Raw genomic sequence first — 19464 nt, forward strand, 5'->3', positions numbered from 1 at the left:
TCCCACCACATTCAAAAATAAATTAGTTCCAATAAGTCAGTCAATCAAGATGGTGGAGAGAAATATCAATAACCTCAGATATGCAGATGACACTACCCTTATGGCAGAAAGCGAAGAAGAACTAAAGAGCCTCTTGATGAAAGTGAAAGAGGAGAGTGAAAAAACTAGCTTAAAATTCAACATTCAAAAAACTAAGATCATGGCATCCTGTCCCATCACTTCATGGCAAATAGATGGGAAAACAATGGAACAGTGACAGACTTTATTTTTTGGGCTCCAAAATCACTGCAGATGGTGACTGAAGCCATGAAATTAAAAGATGCTTGCTCCTTGGAAGAAAAGCTACGACCAACCTAGACAGCATATTAAAAAGCGGAGATATTACTTTACCAACAAAAGTCTGTCTAGTCAAAGCTACGGTTTTTCCAGTAGTCATGTATGGATGTGAGAGTTGGACTATAAAGAAAGCTGAGTGCTGAAGAACGGATGCTTTTGAACTGTGGTGTTGGAGAAGACTCTTGAGAGTCTCTTGGACTGCAAGGAGATCCAACCAGTCCATCCTAAAGGAAATCAGTCCTGAATATTCATTGGAAGGACTGATGCTGACGCTGAATCTCCAATACTTTGGCCACCTGATGCAAAGGGCCACTCACTGGAAAAGATTCTGATGCTGGGAAAGATTGAAGGCAGGAGGAGAAGGGGACGACAGAGGATGAGATGGTTAGATGGCATCACCGACTGTCTGGACATTAGTTTGAGCAAGCTCCGGGTGTTGATGGACAGGGAAGCCTGGCGTGCTGCAGTCCATGGGGTCGCAAAGAGTTGGACACGACTGAGCGACTGAACTGAACTGAGTAAGTCAGTACTTCCTACAGAAACTAATTCTTAGTGAGCGATTAGGCAACGACTACGAGAGCACTCATCCAGACATCAATCATCATTCAATCATACTTCAATAAACTCCACTGAGGAAACAAATGTGTTAACCAAGTACCGGAAGGTGGTTGCGGCGGGGGGAACACAAGATTCCAAAGAGGGTGGGAGGGAAGGCAGGTGTATCTAGGTGTGTAATCTGTAAGGTAGGCTGGGGATAACCTTCCTATTTATCACTGAAATCGTGGACTTAATCATGTCACCAGGAAACTGCACTCAGAACTTGAACGTTAAAAGGAAGCAAAAACTGACTTAAATCTTAAGAGTGCATTTTGGCACTGCCGCTCACTCCGGATCCAACAGGACATCCTCCTCCCTAAAGGGTTGGGAGGAGGCGGGCGCTCGCGGTCTGATTTAATTTTGAGCCGCGCCACCCGCCGTCCCCCGTCACGTGATGGCCTGCCGCTGTCGCGTCGTTCAGTGGGGGCGGTTCTGCCAGGCGCCGGGCAGGAAGGGAGGCGGCTGCAGTGCTATTCTTAAAGGGGCCCGAGGGACGGCGAAAGGCTACTGCCGGCCGGAAGGAAAATGGTGAGTTGCCACTGGGGAGGGCGGGGGCTGGCCGAAGGGCCGGGTCAGCCTGCCGGACTTTCCTGTTTGCCAGAGCCGGTATCGGCGGGCATCGCCCGGGGTGGGTCGGCGGCCGCTTCCGGCCGGCTGCTGGCGGGTACCCACAGTCGGAGCCTTGTCTTCTGCCCGCCGCCGCTGCCGCCTCGCCCAAGAGCAGCAGCATCCTGCCGGGCCCGCGGTTGGCCCAGCTAGCGGGCTCGGTGACTAGGGTGCGGCCAGTAGGGATGGGTCGTGCTCACCGAATCCTTCTGGATGGAGAGTCACAGCCCCTACGACGAAAAATCGGAGGGGCCAGGGGGTCTGGCCCAACTGAGGGCTCTCTCAAACGCTGGCTTCTCTGTCAGGGCCCAGGCCAGGCCTGAGGGGTCGGTGGGCGCCGAGCCCTTCCGCCTGGCAGCCTTTGGGGGAGGGTTCGAATTCTGATTCCATTCTCTCGGCCTCGCCTTAGCCTCTGTCTCTTCCTTCTCCTGGCCTGGCGCTATGGATTTCTGCTTATCCTTGCTTGGAAATCTTTTGACCCAGTGCTTTGGCGCTTGACCTTTCAGTGATTGTCAAAAGCTTGGTCTTTCGTGGTCTGGGGGCTCTGGTTTGACTCCACGCTCAAAAATAGTGGAGAATTAAATCAATTACCCACGAGGATCTCCTGGATCTTTCCCATCGGGTTTTAAAATATGCTTTTCTTTCATTAGAAGCAAAACACAAAAATCCCACTGTTCTCCTCTCTGACCTCCCACTTATTGCTCAACCCACTTCCACCGAATTGTCATGGTCACTAAAGCTAAGGGACTCTCTCTTCAGTTCTCATCTATCTTTTCTGATCTTTCAGCTGCATTCTGGGTGTTGACAACGCTCTCCTCTTTGAAGCATTTTCTTTCCTTGGATGTCTCAGATACAGAACTGAGGGCTTCTCCTGTTGTGGGTCTGTCTGTGTCCCATGTAGTCCTCCTTCCCTGTGCTACGTCACAAGTAGGAATCCTGGGCTCCATCCTAATGCTTCATTTTCCATTCTGTATTTTTTCTCCTTCCTTTCTTACCTACACTCATAGCTTCAGTTACCACCTACCTGCATGTAGATGACTTGGGAATTTGTATTGCAGACCTTGCTTCTGAGATCCAGCCCAGATTTGTATATCCTACTAGTTAGCATCTCCTTGGAGAAGGAAATGGCAACCCACTCCAATGTTCTTGCCTGGAGAATCCCAGGGACAGGGGAGCCTGGTGGGCTGCTGTCTATGGGGTCGCATAGAGTCGGACACGACTGAAGCAACTTAGCAGCAGCAGCAGCAGCAGGCAGGAAGCCTTTACCCACTTGAGTGTCTCAAAGCCCACTCGATTTATCCAAAATAGAATGCATCTCTTCCCCTTAAACCTAGTGTTCCTTAACTCAGTGAAAGGTAGCACCATTTAAGTGTTTTACATAAGCAAGAAGTTTAGGAGTCACCTTTTTTCCTAATCTGCCCTGCCTAGTATTCAGTCTGTCACCAGGTCCTTCGTGGTGGTTCAGAGAGTGAGCTAGATAGAGTCAGGCTGTCTGGCTAGAATCCTGGCTCCCCTAGTTGCGTAACTCTGAGGAAGATACTTAACCTCTCTTAGTCCTAGTTTCTTTCACATTGGGATAATACAATACTCATCTAATGGGATTGTTCTGAGGATCGATGAAAAGGACATAGCACAGTGTCTTCTTATAGTGTTTAATACATGTTAACAAGTATTAGCAGAAATTCACCTACTTCTCTTTCTTTTCATCAACATGTCTAAGCTGTGTTTCACTTCTCACCTGGATTAGCCTTGCCAGTTAAATAGTCTTGTTCTCTGCAACCTCTCTGCCTATTTCCTGCATGCAAATCTGATTCTTTTCCCTGCTTAAAACACCTTGGTGGCTTCCCTTTGCTCATATAGAGACCAAAATACTTAACATGACCCACTGCACCCTATGTAGTCCAACACCTGCCAACCTCCTCTTGTACGTGTTACAGCTCATTCTCTGTGCTTGAATCACGCTGGCCTTTGGTTATCTTATATGTGCTGTGCTCACTTTAATCAAAGGATCTTTGTATAGGCAATTTTGGTCCTTTAGATGCCTTTTTCAGGCAGGCTTCCTGTAACTGTGCTGTTTTAGCTAGTCATTAAGTTCTCAGCATAGAGTTTCTCTCTTTCCTAGCTCTTTTCCTAGTTGTTATACAAACAAGTGTGTGTTTTTTTGCCTGATGATTTTGATGTAGACCTATTCTCTAATAGACTTTATAAGCTCTTTTAGGTCAGGCCCACAGTTTAAATCTATTTTATATCATTGTGTTTCTAACACTTAGCACATCCTGACATTCATTAAATGTTCATTGTGTGGATTATCCAATAAATGACTACTTGAGTTCAAGCTTCCCACTTTGTGTGTTATTTACTGTGTAGTGTTGCTTTCAGGGTGTTATTTTTAAATGCATCTATTAACTGGAAACTGTTAGAGTTGGCTGAGTTGCATTTCTTTTTCTTGTAGGAAGGAGTTTTTGACCTTATGGTATTGGGAGGAGTGAGAATGGGAAAAAAGCTTTATAGATTCAACCACAGCATGTTTTTCACTTGGTTTGCTATCCGTAAGGTGTCAGAATTGCACAAGCAGCTCTGGGTATCAGAACCTTAAGAGTCGTGACAAATTGCTCTTTGCCTACAAAAATCTAAAGTATTTATTAGTTTCTACTAATGGGCTCTGCCTTTGGTTTTGGTTGACAAGAGATTGGAAGTTCTAGTTTTCTGATTTGTGTGTCTTTCTTGAAAGACAGGAAAAAACCAACTAGGCTTGAATACTGTAGGAACCTCGTATGACTTAGCATTTCTTTCTCTAAAGAGAAGTAAAAGGATGGACATACATGACTCCTGCAGGAGCTTAATTTATTGGAAAATATGTATTGGTGGGGTGTATTTTCTAACTCTAAATAGCACATTCTGTGGTATATCACAGCTTATGTATTACCAGTGTTATGAATTTAAAGGACAACTTAAAATTGATGGCCATTTAATGTTGTAACATATGCTCTTATTTACCCAACACAGGGTGAAAAAGCAGACTTTTATTTAATTTTAACTTAAAATTTGAATCCTTAGTTCTTTTGGACTGTAATGAGACACTTGTATTTGGCATTGGTCTCAAAACTCTTAATTTTCTGAAGAATTGGAGGGGGAAACCCCATATATGAAGTAACCAAAGAATGTGGACCTTGTTTGGAACCTGACTCAATCAAACTGACTGTTAAAAAAGAAAAGAAAAAAAAGAGGGAAATTTGAACTTTGAACTCTATGTGAATAAGACTAGAATTATTATTTTTAGGTGACATATTATTATTGTCTCTTTAAGAATTTCCCACAGTTTGTTGTGACCCACACAGTCAAAGGCTTTGGCATAGTCAATAAAGCAGAAGTAGATGTTTTTCTGGAACTGTCTTTTTCTATGATCCAGCGGATGTTGGCAATTTGATCTCTGGTTCCTCTGCCTTTTCTAAATCCAGCTTGAACATCTGTAACTTCACAGTTCACGTACCGTTGAAGCCTGGCTTGGAGAATTTTGAGCATTACTTTGCTAGCGTGTGAGATGAGTGCAATTGTGCGGTAGTTTGAGCATTCTTTGGCATTGCCTTTCTTTGGGATTGAAATGAAAGCTGACCTTTTCCAGTCCTGTGGCCACTGCTGAGTTTGCTCGCATATTGAGTGCAGCACACTCACAGCTGAAACTCCAATACTTTGGCCACCTGATGTGAAGAACTGACTCATTTGAAAAGACCCTGATGCAGGGAAAGATTGAAGGCGGGAGGAGAAGGGGAGGACGGAGGATGAGATGGTTGGATGGCATCACCACTCAGTGGACATGAGTTTAAGTAAAATCTGGGAGTTGGTGATGGACTTTGAGGCCTGGCATGCTGCAGTCCATGGAGTCGCAAAGAGTTGGACACGACAGAGTGACTGAACTGAACTAATTATTATTGTCTGTGTTTTCAATGGCACGTATTATCATTTTATTAATATGTATTAAAATATTTGTAGGTAAAATGATTATTGACCTTTGCTGTGTGATGGTCCATGGGAGCAGTTCTGAGGGTTTTGGATGAGATAAGATTAGCTATGTGTTGATAATGGTTGAAGCTGAGTATTAAGTGCTTAAGATTTCACAGAATTTCTCTAATTTTCTATGTATTTGAACTTGCATACATTAAAGAAAAAGATTTCCATCTTCCTGCTTGCAATCAAAAATTCATTTGTACCACCTGACCCTAACTCCAACTGAAGAGTGCTTTTGATGATTTCCTTGTCAGGTTTTTGGAGAAGAGTCTCAATATTTTTTCATAATTTATAAAAGGTTCTTTGAGTTTTTATATTTGTTTCATCTACTTTTGCTCTCATATTTCTTAATAGCTCCCTTTTTTTGATTCCCATAGTTACTTAAGACATAAAATAGTAGTTGGTCTTTACTCTTATGGTGATTTATTTTCCATTCTTTTGCTTAGTTTTGGTTTTTCATAGTTGTGCTGGACTCAAAAATGAACTAAAGCCTTATTAACTCTTAAGTGCAATAAGATGATTTTCCTGTTCTTCCTGCATAGTGAAAAATATTATACTTCCTAACAGCCATGATCCTTGACTTCCTATATTCTTCCCTTCCTCTCCAGTTCTAATGAAATTGCACATATCTAGTTCTTTGAGATATTTAGTAGTCAAAGAGGAAGTTAAAGTATACCCTACATATAAGATGAACAAATGGGAATAATTTAATGCCAACGCAAAGCTTGGTAGATTTAAAAGTTCTTTAAGCGTTCATGTGTTTCATGTTAATACATAATTATGTTTTACATAATTATGACATTTGTACGTGACCATATACCTTCTTAAAGGTATTAAGTTTTATAGCTTTAAGGTGTACATATATGTTGGAGTCATGGCATTTGATAACATTTTTTTTCTTTTCTAGAGTGAGTCTTTGGTGGTTTGTGATGTTGCTGAAGATTTAGTGGAAAAGCTGAGAAAGTTTCGTTTTCGCAAAGAAACAAACAATGCTGCTATTATAAGTAAGCTAAACATGATTGTCTTCATTCCATGGTCTTAGTTTGGTTTTATCCTTTTATTCTATAGCTGCATCCAATAACCTGAACCTTTAGAAAGTAATTTGTCTCCTTCTGTTTTAATTCCCAACCCTGTCCCCCTTACCCAGCTCCTCACCCCCCAAACCTGTTAGGTCACTTTAAAAAGTAAGTAAGACTTATTGTCAGAGAACAGAGGTAGAGTGTTTCACCTCCCCCTCACTGCCGGCACAGCTCTGGAGAAGATGATCATTGTCTTGGGCACTTGGTCATTTGTAGTGCCCCATCCAGTTCCATCCTTTAACTTATCTGGGGACAAAAACACCCTGGCCATTCATCCTCAAGCAGAAACCTTTGCCCACACCTAAAGTGATAAAGTTCAGCATTGTGTTCAAAGTGATTTGAGGTCTTACTTCAATTCTAGACTTGAATTCTAGTTTCATGGAGAATACTTTTAAGTGTCATTGACTTTTGATAATGGAAAGAGTGATTTGCATATTGCCTCTTCCAGTGTGAACTATATGTGATGTTATGTAGCTTTCTTTTATAATATTTAATATGTGGGTAATGATTTAGAAAGATGAAGAATGAAGGGGTGAGAATGTAAAACTATATATACTAACAGAGATACATCTGGAAGATGTGAATTGGTGAGGCGGTGACAGCTTGTTGAATTATGGTTCTTTTACAAACAAATACTACAACGCGGGCATACAGTTCTTAGAAGTGACAAAGTGTGTCAGTTCCATTTTACCACAAAGAGTAAAGCTATTTGAGATCATATCGTGTCTCACAGGATTTACTATGAAATTAGTGCAGAATCAAAAATGGTAACTTTCAGGGTGATGGAAAAGAATAGAGGCATAGGTTATCTAAACATATTTCAGTTTGGCTTCAGAGTGTGTTACATGTATTTGAATAGAGATATCACTGCTCTTTGGTAATTCACTTTCTCGGAACATTCATCCTGCACCATGAAATCCTGACTCTTGAGAAGCTGGGAACCTGGTGATTGTTCTGTCCTGACCCTTGTCCACTTTTCGCTTGTAGTTCTAACCATGTTCAATAAGCCAGTCTCAGTCACAGTGACCTTTTCAGACCTTTTCTCATCATCCAAGAGATTGGGTTTGAATTGCAAAATTCTTCATATACACAGTAAATGTAAGGAGTTGACATAAAGTTCTAAATAAGCAAATTAGGTGCTGGGAATTATGGGTAAAAGCTTTTAAATGCTGACTGCTTGAAAAGCAAAGCTAGCTAACAGACCATAAACTAAAACTGCAAATGAGTTGTATGCTTGTGTTTCTTCATGTTTTAATTTTGGATACCAATAAAAGAGCTAGGAATCTGCGGGTTGGGTAGATCAAGGTCATGTTAGAACCACAGTTTACTCATACTATATTTTTATTTTAGTGAAAATTGATAAGGATAAACGCCTGGTGGTGCTGGATGAAGAGCTTGAGGTTTGTTTAAACAGCTAAATATAGCTTTATAGTTAAGTAATTATTATCACTCAAAAGATGTAACGTTAGTTACATGTACTTCTAAAGTTAGTTCTAAACCATTGTACGTGTTCATTATTCATGAAAAGCACATGTTAATTATTATGCAGTGGATTGTCTTGCTAATATAATCACCTTCAATAAAGCATTAATGAAATCCAGGTCATAAGCAGTAGAAGTTAGGGCTACATGTCTGATAAAAACTTGCTTCTAAGTTGGTTGGCCAGTAATTCTCTATAGCCTAAGTATTTAGATTGTCAAGTTAAGTAACCAATTTAGAGTGAAAAGAAATTAACTTTTCCCCCCTGAATCAGATACTGTTGTTGCTCTGAGGGGTTGGCTTATCTCACTCGGTGTTTCCTGACAGTTGGAACATGAGCATAGACTACGCTGCCTCTCAGCCCCATGTTTTGTTAATTAACAGAGCTAAGCTGAGTGGGTTGGGGTGGGCTTTCATTGGATTGAGGTTTTAATAACCTCAGCTTATGTACAGTTTAGTAAGATAAAATGTTATGATGTGGTATAAAGTTATGAATTTATACCTATTAGCAGAATGGGTCCTCAGTATATCTCTTAAGAATCTATGGATAAGAAAATGGTTAAAAGTTGTTTTCTTTATGGTGCTAGGGCATTTCACCAGATGAACTTAAAGATGAACTACCTGAGCGACAACCTCGATATCCTTTTCTTAGTGCTTTAAAAAGATTTTATTTTTACTGGTCAAAATTTTATTTATGAAGTTCATTTGTTCAAATTTTAAGGTACATTTTTTACAAAATTTTCTTCTACACCATGCATGCTAAGTTGCTTCTGTCATGTCTGACTCTTTGCAACCGCATAGACCATGCCTCACCAGGCTCCTTTGTCCATGGGATTTTCCAGGCAAGAATACTGGAGTGGGTTGCCATGCCCTCCTCCAGGGGATCTTCCCAACCCAGAGACTGCATCCATATCTCATGTCTCCTGCATTGGCAGGTGGGTTTGTTACCACTGGTGCTACCTTGGGTAGCCCTACACCATGGTCACGACCAAATTAAAATGTATATACATACTGGAAAAGGCCCCAAAAGTTGATGGATATTGTTTATTTAAATTCCTTTTATTGTTGCATATAATAAAAATTGAGAAAGAAAAAAATCCACATCAAGTCTATACTTTTAATAAATTTATTTGTGAGAGTGTATGATTTTATGATTTGTCTTTGGGGCCCATTTATAATTTTGTGGCAAGATAATGAATAATGAAAGTGACCTAAATGAATAGGATAGAAATTTGCCACTCACTGGCTCAGCAGGTGTGTGTTGTCCTTCAGAACTTTGTTGATAAGTACTTGTCTGAAATAGAGCAATAATTTTAGTTTCTTTAACTTGAGAAAAACCTTCATTGTGTATAGTTATAAGTATCAACATGATGATGGAAGAGTTTCATACCCTCTGTGCTTTATTTTCTCCAGTCCTGTAGGTAAGTGAATTTCTTTAAATAGTACATATCTGGTTCTGATTAAATTAAACCTTTTATCCTAGATGAATTTTATGCTTCTTTTAAGGATGGAAAATGTTGAATTAATTGTACTGTGTGTGTGCACACGTGCACATGGGAATGCATCCCTAAAAAGAAGTTACTATAAAAACTTGCTTTTTTTTAGGTTGAATTCCTAGAAGTGTAGTTGTTAGGTCAAATTGTATATGTATTTTTAATGAATTTGAAATGACATTTTAAAATATCAAAAGTACATTTTCTTCTGTATTTTAATTTTATTTATAAGTATGTAAACTTTGTGTAGGATTAGGATATATAGTTGGTTTATCCTTAAAATAGTAGTTGTCAGTGATATGTCCATAATCTTGAGAATAGTCTCAGAGTAGCTTACATTGGATATTAATATGGTTTAGTGGTGTTTAAAGTATCCATTATCACCAGAACTCCCTCTGCCACCACCATTCAAGCCCACAATAAACTTTCAGCTCACTGAACTCCTCCTTGATCTTTGTTATTTGTATCATATATGTAACACTTTAAATATGCTGAAGTGTCTTTTAATATGTAAACAGACTGTACATGTTTTTCAGAGCCAATCTCTTCACCCCACTGACCCAACTACCTCCCAAAACTTACATGTATTAGGTATCTCTAAAACTGATCTTGATATTTAACGTCACAATAAAGCTAGTGCTGAAAAATTTTGAAGTATTCGCAAGGCTCTGAAAGTCAAGATCTGTATAGATCTAGCCTCATTTATTTTTGCTGACCTAAAGCCTTGTTCATTAGTAATACCTCTATTTCTCTTTGTGCAGATGGTATGCAGTATAACACTCTCAAGCCCTTACATATTTAGACAGGACTTTTGTAAACTTGATAGCATAGGAAATCCTAAATGTGTCTTTTATCAAGTAAATAATGAAAACTCATCACTGTTTAAAAATTTAAGTCTCATTTCTACTCTGATCTCTCTCTTCCAGGATGTAAGCCTGAACAACAGATGATGTATGCTGGGAGTAAGAATAAGCTAGTCCAAACAGCTGAACTTACCAAGGTGGTATTTATATTTGACTAACTTGTTGAGACAGTATTTTCTTTTTGTAAATGGAGCAATACCTAAGTAATCTGAAGAGTTCAGTATTTCTTTATGTAGGTGAAAGTTATTTAGAACAGAGCAGTAATCTAGAGTTTTTTTACTAGTTGGAAATAGAATGATATAAATATTTAACCATAAGTGCAATTTTTGAGGGCTTCCCAGGTGGCTCAGTGGTAAAGAATCCACCTACCAGTGCAGAAGTTGCAGGAGACATGGTTTCGATCCCTGGGTCAGGAGGATCCCCTGGAGGAGGAAATGGCAACCCACTCCAGTATTCTTGCCTGGAAAATTCCATGGACAGGAGCCTGGCGGACTATATCCAGAGGGTCCAGAGAGTTGGACATGACTGAGCACATGTTTTTTGAATGAAAATTACACATTGATTATAAGAACTCACATTCAAAATGTAGGCCACTTTAGAAAACTGTTCAATCTTTTGAGACTTTTTAATTTTCCATAATGTAATCTCTAGTAGGTAAATTCAGCATTTGAAGCTTCTCTGAGCCCTTTACCATAGACTAAATGAACCAAATTCTGTGCAGGGATTCCATACTCTGCAGTTAACTGTGTTGTTTCTAAATCTAAAATAAAATTTTCAAGAATGCTTATTAGCTTTATTAAATTAGAACATTCTGTTTCATATAAGACACCTGCTTTAAGATTTAATGTGTTCCTACTTTATGGCATTTTTGAAAATTAAAGGTAAGAATGGTACTTACTCTCAAACTTTTAACTTCCATGTTTTAGTTTGAGTTGAAAAAGTATATACATTTAAGGTCTAGAAATAGAATTTTACATCATTGGAATTTTAATAATTCTTTCAGGTTTTATTTTAGGGACAGTCTCAGTGTTTCCCCCTTGGGTGCTTAACCCAGGGGTTGGTTTTAAGTACCTTCTGCTTTTTCCCTTTAACCCACATGATTGTCACCAATACCACCAACTTATAGACATTACTTTCCCTCATTTGTACCATAGGAGTACTCTAAAGTGACTCTGGGTGGCTAGAAAGGAGCTCTGCTAACAGCCTCATGTCTGTTCTAATCCCAGGCATGCCCTAAAGTGTTTGAATTAAAGTGAAGTCGCTTAGTCGTGTCTGACTCTTTGCGACCCCATGGACTGTGGCCTACCAGGCTCCTCCCTCCATGGAATTTTCCAGGCAAGAATACTGGAGTGGGTTGCCATTTCCTTCTCCAGGGGATCTTCCCAACCCAGGGATCGAACCCAGGTCTTCCACATTGCAGGCAGACTATCTGAGCCACAAATTAAGGCATGACAATTTACAAGTTACTCTTATATATAATCTGATTGAATCCTCCCCACAGCTTTGTAAGTTGATGGTGAAACTACTGTTCTTAACTGTAATGAATGACTTACTGAGGGTTGCACATCAATACATGTAAGATCTAGGATTCATTCGTAACATCTAGCCTGAAATCCCATTCTCCCTGCTGTATTACGTCATCTTTTTATGCCCATTTTACTTTGTGGGCTTGTGTGTGTTCAGATTCTGGCTGGAGGTTTTTGGCTATGGACTACTAATCTAAAACGCCTGGTGTTTCCTCCTTTGGTAGAAGATCAGCACAGATTCTTCGAGTTCCTAACTGGATTGATTTTAGTTGTGTACCCTTGGGCCTCTCTTTTAGTGGGTAATATTTACAAAACTACTCTTTTAGAACATTTGTAGATATGTGCTTTTAAGAGAGTTTTGATTTTATGCCATCTTGACTGCTAAACTTTGGTAACTGAATCCCTCGCATTTAAGAAAAAGTGAAGGTATATCTAATTTACACAGATTAAGCCATGTTGACTGAAAGGAAGGAGAATTTGGTATTTAATACTCAAATATGCAACATATTTGATTTTTTTTTCTTAAGGTATTTGAAATAAGAAATACCGAAGACCTAACTGAAGAATGGCTACGTGAGAAACTTGGATTTTTCCACTAATGTGAACTTCTGTGTTCTAAAGTATTTATGTATTAACCTGACCATACTGGAACCAGACATAAATACTTATTTATGCCTAAAAATGCACTGTTATTTACAGTTTGTTACCTGCAGTAAAGAAAAATTCTCATTTGTTCAAAGTTTGAACAAAGAGGAAATCATCTTCATAGTAATGAAACTTTGTAAAGTGTTTCCTTATATTTGTAATTGTTAGGTGGACTACTTCTCTCCAGGGACTTTTTGCACTCTTGTGACTAATTTCTATAACTTACAGTTCAGAATTTGTTACTATTTACAGACACCATTGGAAAGTGGTTATTAGATTGTGATAGACAACAGTTGCCTCCTTTTGACAAATACTGGATATTAGCAGTTTATATATGAAAATAGCATATTATCACTTGTCAAATCTTTGAAATCAATTTGGGATAAAAGACTTAAGTGACCGAATTTTGAGCCATGAATAATAATTTACTGTAGTATAATCTGCACTACAAATAGTTTTTCCATCAATTCCATGCCTTCTTTAGTTTTCTATATCTTTTTAATCAAGTCCAGAAACTTTTCATCAGTTGCTCATTTTTAAGGTCTGAAAGTTAGATTTTATAATAAAGTTATGACTATTAGGTTTTCTCTTCATGGGAAATAGCATTTTAGTCTTAGAAACTGATGGATTGTAACTAATCATGGGCTTCATTTTTAGTTATGTCATTTCTAAATAATCTTAAGTCTAGGTTAGTAACACTTTATTTATAAAGGACCTTTTAATGTTGTCCTGTGAATACTAGTTATTTTACATGTGTTAATACTGTGCCTTTGATTTGTTAGCTTTAAAGTTAGTTGAAGACTTTACACTGCCAGTATTCCAGATTTGGTGAAATTAACACTTTTGTAAAGGGTCCAAGTAAAACAATTTTCTAATATGTGTATCTGAAATTTGTAGTAAAATCAAGTTGATATTTTAAAAATTCCAGCTGTCTACTTGCATTGGTGAATATATGGCAGTTGAAAGTTATAGTTTGGGACATATTTGTGATTAGTTTTGTGCCGTAGGAAAAAATTGCTTATCTTAAAACTTGGCCATAGTTAATAACATTAACGCATTGATAGAAATCTCATCTTATATCCTCAGTGTCAGAAGTTATTCTAAACTGGACACCTGTCTTGTTAGATGATGGTATCCTTGGCATTTTTAAAGCAAGGATTCTGATATATAGTGTACTTTAAAAACATATAAGTAACTAAGATTCTTTTGACATTAATTTGACAAAAGGTCTTGAGAATCTAAAGACCACCCAAATTTGGTGAGTTAATTCTGATATTAAGAATATCTTAATCATTTCAAAGCTAGCAAAGGCATTTTATTTTTAAATTTTGGTGTATCTCCCATTCGTATGTGCTTTGCATTTTTTTGAGGTTTCTGTGCCAACTTTAATAAAGAGGTAAAGATAGTTGGAATTTTTGTAATATGGGATCTTCTATTCCCAACACTGTTTGGCTTCACTAATCTAAAAAACAGGAAGCAATAGGAAGTTAGTTGGAGATGAGGAAGTGCTACAGGGGTATTTGCTTTGGTAACTGAATGGGAAGGGTTCTTAATTCCAATTTCCAGAGAGAGAGCGAGCTTCACCCAGGAAGTTTAAGAATTCTTTAAACAGCTATTTTGATACTGGAGGAAAATGCTTATAATTCTGCATAAATGCAAATGTAATCCAAGTGAATGGAGACTTTTTCTAATGTTTTTGAATGAAGGAAATGAGATTTTGTTTCATCGGGTTCACAGCAATAAGAGAATCTAGGGCTGCAAGAGTGTGTTTTTGTAGTGAGGTTCCTTCTTTTGTCTTGCATGTTTTAAGTGTTTTTTTTTTTTTAATTTAATTGGAAAGTCCTCTATAATGTCAGATAATATTGACCTTCATACACAGAACTCTTGGTTCCCCTGTTCTCTAACGGGGAACTGTGATGAACGGTATGCTTTTCTGAGCTTGTCTGACTCATTATTGATATCAATATGTATTTTTGCAAGACAATAGGTTAGGGGATCAATAGAACATTTTTTTACTTCCATGGTCCTATAGGGAGAGTTATAGATCCTTTACCCTAGAGTATTCTCTGACTTTTATATAAATTTTCCTTTCGTCTAACCAAATTTTTGCATTGTTCTTTTTTTTTTAAGTATATTTCCTATATAATCTCTTTTTCTGCCTTCTCTCAATTAGTAACTCCAGATTTCATAATTCCAGTTTTCACATTCCACTCCTGGTACAGCCATTCCCATTCAGCCTTAAGTCTTAATCTTTCCTTTTTGGCAGCAGCTTTTTTCCTGGGAACCTCCTTCATGGTCTTCTAAGTCAGAATTAGTTTTGAAATTGTTGGACTTACATACATTCTGCATAGCATCTGATGTTGTCAGAGTAGAACCGACTAGTAATCACAGCATGTTTTTTTAGTATGGTTTTGTGACAACATAAATGACATATGAAGAAAACTGTTCTCAGGTTACTATGCTGAAATTCCAAAATGTCAAGAGTTTTGAATAGTATTCACTTTGTTCTGGTATTGAAGCAATTATATTAGGGAAAAAGTTGTTTGACTGTTTTTGTTTAATTGACTTCTAAAATAAATGTTCAAATTGTCTATTTCTAAAAAGTTTACTAAATACCTAGTGTGGTTAAACATACTCTTGTTTGAAAGGGTGTTGCTAAATTTTATATTGTCATTACTAAATGATCTTTGTAACAAAATGTCTGTCAGCACTTTTCTCTTCCTTTTTGTCTCCTATTTTAAGGAGTCAAATGTAGCCATAAACTGTATCCTGGTCTGACACTTAAAATTTTTTCCAGTTAAAGGAGTGTATTGCCAAATTAAATTTGGCTGTCCTTGTTCCCCATCCACATAGATAGTAAGGAAGGTGTACTTAAAAATATATTTGGACTGCTTTAAAACATGAGCAGTGTCGTTAATCCATAATGTGGACTAGTAATGAAAAGATATTTTCATAAGAGTTTAAATGCTGATATTTGGTGGAAATAGAGAGTGACTTGTAACCTATCAATTCAAATATTCTTAATACGGTTGCTTTCCCTGTTTGTTCAATAGACTGATAATACTGGAATCTACAGAATTTGAGCCTTTACAACTTATGTGAAGAAGTGTCTCAAACATTTCTGGACAAATCTTATATTTCTGGAAGAATGTAAATCTCTCGGGCCACTTAACACCAGTGGTCCCAAGTTGAATATTCTTGAAAATTTTGTTTCCTCTTAGGCTGTTTGACATTTCAAATCAATGATCATCTTCCTATGATATTTTAAAACAACTACATTAAGGTTGTGATAGAAACTGTGTTTTCTTTTTGGAGTATAGTTCATACATGTGTAATTACTTGAATATTGTTTGAGATCACTAACATGCCAGGGTAGTGCCCACTGATTTAGATGGTCCAATGTAATCTCATTCAGGAGGCTTGAAACATTAATGGTTTAGTCTTGTGAATTTTAACAGTTTTCCTGTCATCGTTTAACAAAATCAACAGCTGGCACAACTTCTGAAACTGAGGTTTCAGTCTGTGCGAGTTCATATTGCATGTTTATTTTGGACAGTCTTCTGTTAAGCATGGTGCTTGTACTGGTTTAAATAAAATGTTAACATGAAAGGACTTCTAGCTTTTCATTTTTTTACTCTCCTCTTTTCCCTTTCAGAGTTGCTGTTACCTAACTGGCTTAATGGTGGCATCCGTGTGAACCACACAAATTCAGTTGTTTACTTTATCTGGAAAAACTGAGAGGCAGAATAAGCAAATTACTAGGCAAAAGTGGGATGAGGGGAGGGGAAATATAATGAGATTATAAACATTTCTAAAACTTAGTCTGATACTAAAATGGTTAGTTTGTGCGGGCAGAGGGCATTGTTTCAAATGATGACCCCTTGCTTTCAAAGGGAAAACTAAGAGGGGCTGTATATTTTGTAAGAAATCAAATTAAATAGAAATTTTATTGAATATAGTATATCACTATTTATTAAACATTCATAAAGAGCCATCCTGCCTATATTACAGACTAATGTCCATAGTTTGTGTATCATGGGTGTCTATTGAATGAATACAAATCAACAATACTTACGTGGTGTTCAGACTTGACCATATACCTCTTGTGACGACTGTGTGTTATAGTAGAGTCACAATTTGTTGACAGTTGTGAAAGGAGTTATTTATGCCTTCCAATACTCAAGAATCTCACAAGGACAGTTGGCCAGAGTGAGGAAGTGTCTTCTCAAATTTGGCCATTCAGCTGCTCAGCCAGCCAGCTCCAAAATTTTTTCACCTTCACTGTCTTTTTGTCCTTTTCAGTTTTCAGCAGCAAAAAGCATTTCTAATCGCTTACCCTCACAGTGAAAGCCCACTCTCATCTGCATGAGGGCACACCCTGAGTGGATAGTCTCTCCTTGTGCAGTACATTTTTAACTATGTGGAAAAGCCAGTTAAAGATCTTATCATGGAGCTTCAGGGAGTTTTCACAGTTCTCTTATCCTGAAAGTTCTCTGCTGAGGTAACCTTTTTTTTCCAATTACAGGGAAGAAAAAGAATGTCTTGGTTGCATCCAAGAGTCACCTTGTAGTACCCAGAAAAGCAGGAAGAAGGCTGTGTGTGTGTGTGTGTGGCTTTTAGTCACTATTACTTATAGGATTGACTATAGATTCTGTTACTATGGAATTAAGTCCTGCAGTATTTTGACCCATTCCTGCAGTGGGTAATGGAAACTTCAGTTCAGTTCACTCGCTCAGTCATGTCTGACTCTGAGACCCCATAGGCTGCAGCACGCCAGGCCTCCCTGTCTATCACCAACTCCTGGAGTTACTGAAACTCGTGTCCATTGAGTTGGTGATACCATCCACCCATCTCATCCTCTGTCGTCCCCTTCTCTTCCTGCCCTCAATCTTTCCCAGCATCAGCGTCTTTTCAAATGAGTCAGTTCTCTGCATCAGGTGGCCAAAGTACTGGAGTTTCAACTTTAGCATCAGTCCTTCCAATGAATATTCAAGACTGATTTCCTTTAGGATTGACTGGTTGGATCTCCTTGCAGTCCAAGGGATTTCCAAGTGTCTTATCCAACAACACATTTCAAAAGCATCAGTTCTTCTGTGCTCATCTTTCTTTATAGTCCAACTCTCATATCCATACATGACTACTGGAAAAAACAGCTTTGACTAGACAGACGTTTGTTGGTAATGTCTCTGCCTTTTAATATGCTGTCTAGGTTGGTCATAGCTTTTCTTCTGAAGAGCAAGTGTCACTGCAGTCACCATCTGCAGTGATTTTGGAGCCCAAAACAATAAAGTCTGTCCCTGTTTCTGCTTCCCCATCTAATTGCCATAAAGTGATGGGACCAGATGCCATGATCTTAGTTTTTGAATGTTGAGTTTTAAACCAACTTTTTCACTCTCCTTTTCACTTTGTTCAAGAGGCTCTTTAGTTCTTCGCTTTCTGCCATAAGTGTGGTGTCATCTGCATATCTGAGGTTACTGATATTTCTCCCGGCAATCTTGATTCCAGCTTGTGCTTCATCCAGCCCAGCGTCTCTCATGATGTACTCTGCATATAAGTTAAATAAGCAGGGCAACAATATACAGCCTTGACGTACTCCTTTCCCGATTTGGAACCAGTCTGTTGTTCCATGTCCGGTTCTAATTGTTGCTTCTTGACCTGCATACAGGTTTCTCAGGAGGTGTGTCAGGTGGTCTGGTATTCCCATCTCTTTCAGAATTTTCCACAGTTTATTGTGATCCACACAGTCAAAGGCTTTGGCATAGTCAATAAAAATAGATGTTTTTCTTGAAGTCTTGCTTTTTTGATGAACCAACCCATGTTGGCAATTTGATCTCTGGTTCCTCTGCCTTTTCTAAAACCAGCTTGAACATCTGAAAGTTCATGGTTCATGTACTGTTGAAGCCTGGTTTGGAGAATTTTGAGCATTACTTTGCTAGCATGTGAGATGAGTGCAATTGTGCAGTAGTTTGAGCATTCTTTGGCATTGCCTTTCTTTGGGATTGAAATGAAAACTGACTTCCAGTCCTGTGGCCACTGCTGAGTTTTCCAAATTTGCTGGCATATTGAGTGCAGCACTTGGACAGCATAATCTTTTAGGATTTGAAATAGCTCAACTGGAATTCTATCACCTCCACTAGCTTTGTTCATAGTGATGCTTCCTAAGGCCCACTTGACTTCACATTCCAGGATGTCTGGCTCTAGGTACGTATCTAGGTCATGAAGGTCTTTTTTGTATAGTTCTGTGTATCCTTGCCACCTCTTCTTAATATCTTCTGCTTCTGTTAGGTCCATACCATTTTTGTCCTTTATTGAGCCCATCTTTGCATGAAATGTTCCTTTGGTATCTCTAATTTTCTTGACGAGATCTCTAGTCTTTCCCATTCTATTGTTTTCCTCTATTTCTTTGCATTGATCACTGAGGAAGGCGTTCTTATCTCTCCTTGCTATTCTTTGTAACTCTGCATTCAAATAGGTATATCTTTCCTTTTCTCCTTTGCCTTTCGCTTCTCTTCTTTTCATAGCTAGGAACAGCACATCCCAGTAATGGATAGCACATCCCGATATGCCACAGACCTTTGTTAGGTAGAAACATCCCCGCCACTGATCTTGCTGAAGGGGCAAGTCTAGGCAGCCATGATTTGTCCCACATGGTGGTGCTTTCCTGTCCTTAGCTCCCTCCCGATCCTCAGTACACACAAGATTTGTCCCCAGAGCCACCTGCCTCAGTGGCTGTTGTTGCATGTGTGTGTGTGTGCTCAGTTGTATCTGACTCTTTGTGACCCCATGGACTGTAACCCCCCAGGCTCCTCTGTTCATGGGATTTTGCAGGCAAGAA

General features: G+C 38.7%; 1 protein-coding gene across 2 annotated transcripts; it reads left to right on the forward strand.

The window, feature by feature from the left end:
- The first annotated feature begins 1349 nt into the window (after positions 1-1349).
- Positions 1350-16238, forward strand: GMFB (glia maturation factor beta). Of its 2 annotated transcripts, none has more exons than XM_086320608.1 (7): positions 1350-1461; positions 6452-6548; positions 7974-8023; positions 8690-8739; positions 9438-9523; positions 10522-10595; positions 12512-16238. In XM_086320608.1, the coding sequence occupies exons 1-7, from the start codon at positions 1459-1461 to the stop codon at positions 12581-12583; spliced, it is 432 nt and encodes a 143-aa protein (XP_086176734.1). In that variant the 5' UTR covers positions 1350-1458; the 3' UTR covers positions 12584-16238. The 2 variants fall into 2 exon arrangements, with proteins under 2 accessions (XP_086176734.1, XP_086176735.1); XM_086320609.1 differs by having other exon boundaries at positions 9441-9523.
- Positions 16239-19464: the final 3226 nt, after the last annotated feature.

Source organism: Bos grunniens, chromosome 10, assembly GCF_055505025.1.
Source record: "Bos grunniens cultivar Pamir isolate PY7600 chromosome 10, Bosgru_T2T1.0, whole genome shotgun sequence".
NCBI classification, from domain to species: Eukaryota; Metazoa; Chordata; class Mammalia; order Artiodactyla; family Bovidae; genus Bos; species Bos grunniens.

Bases quoted from the DNA above. Each gene is read 5' to 3' on its own strand.
- GMFB (XM_086320608.1), top strand. The intron at 8,740-9,437 runs ATATCCTTTTCT...TAACTTGAGAAA, and splicing joins CTACCTGAGCGACAACCTCG to AACCTTCATTGTGTATAGTT. The intron at 9,524-10,521 runs GTAAGTGAATTT...TCTCTCTTCCAG, and splicing joins TATTTTCTCCAGTCCTGTAG to GATGTAAGCCTGAACAACAG.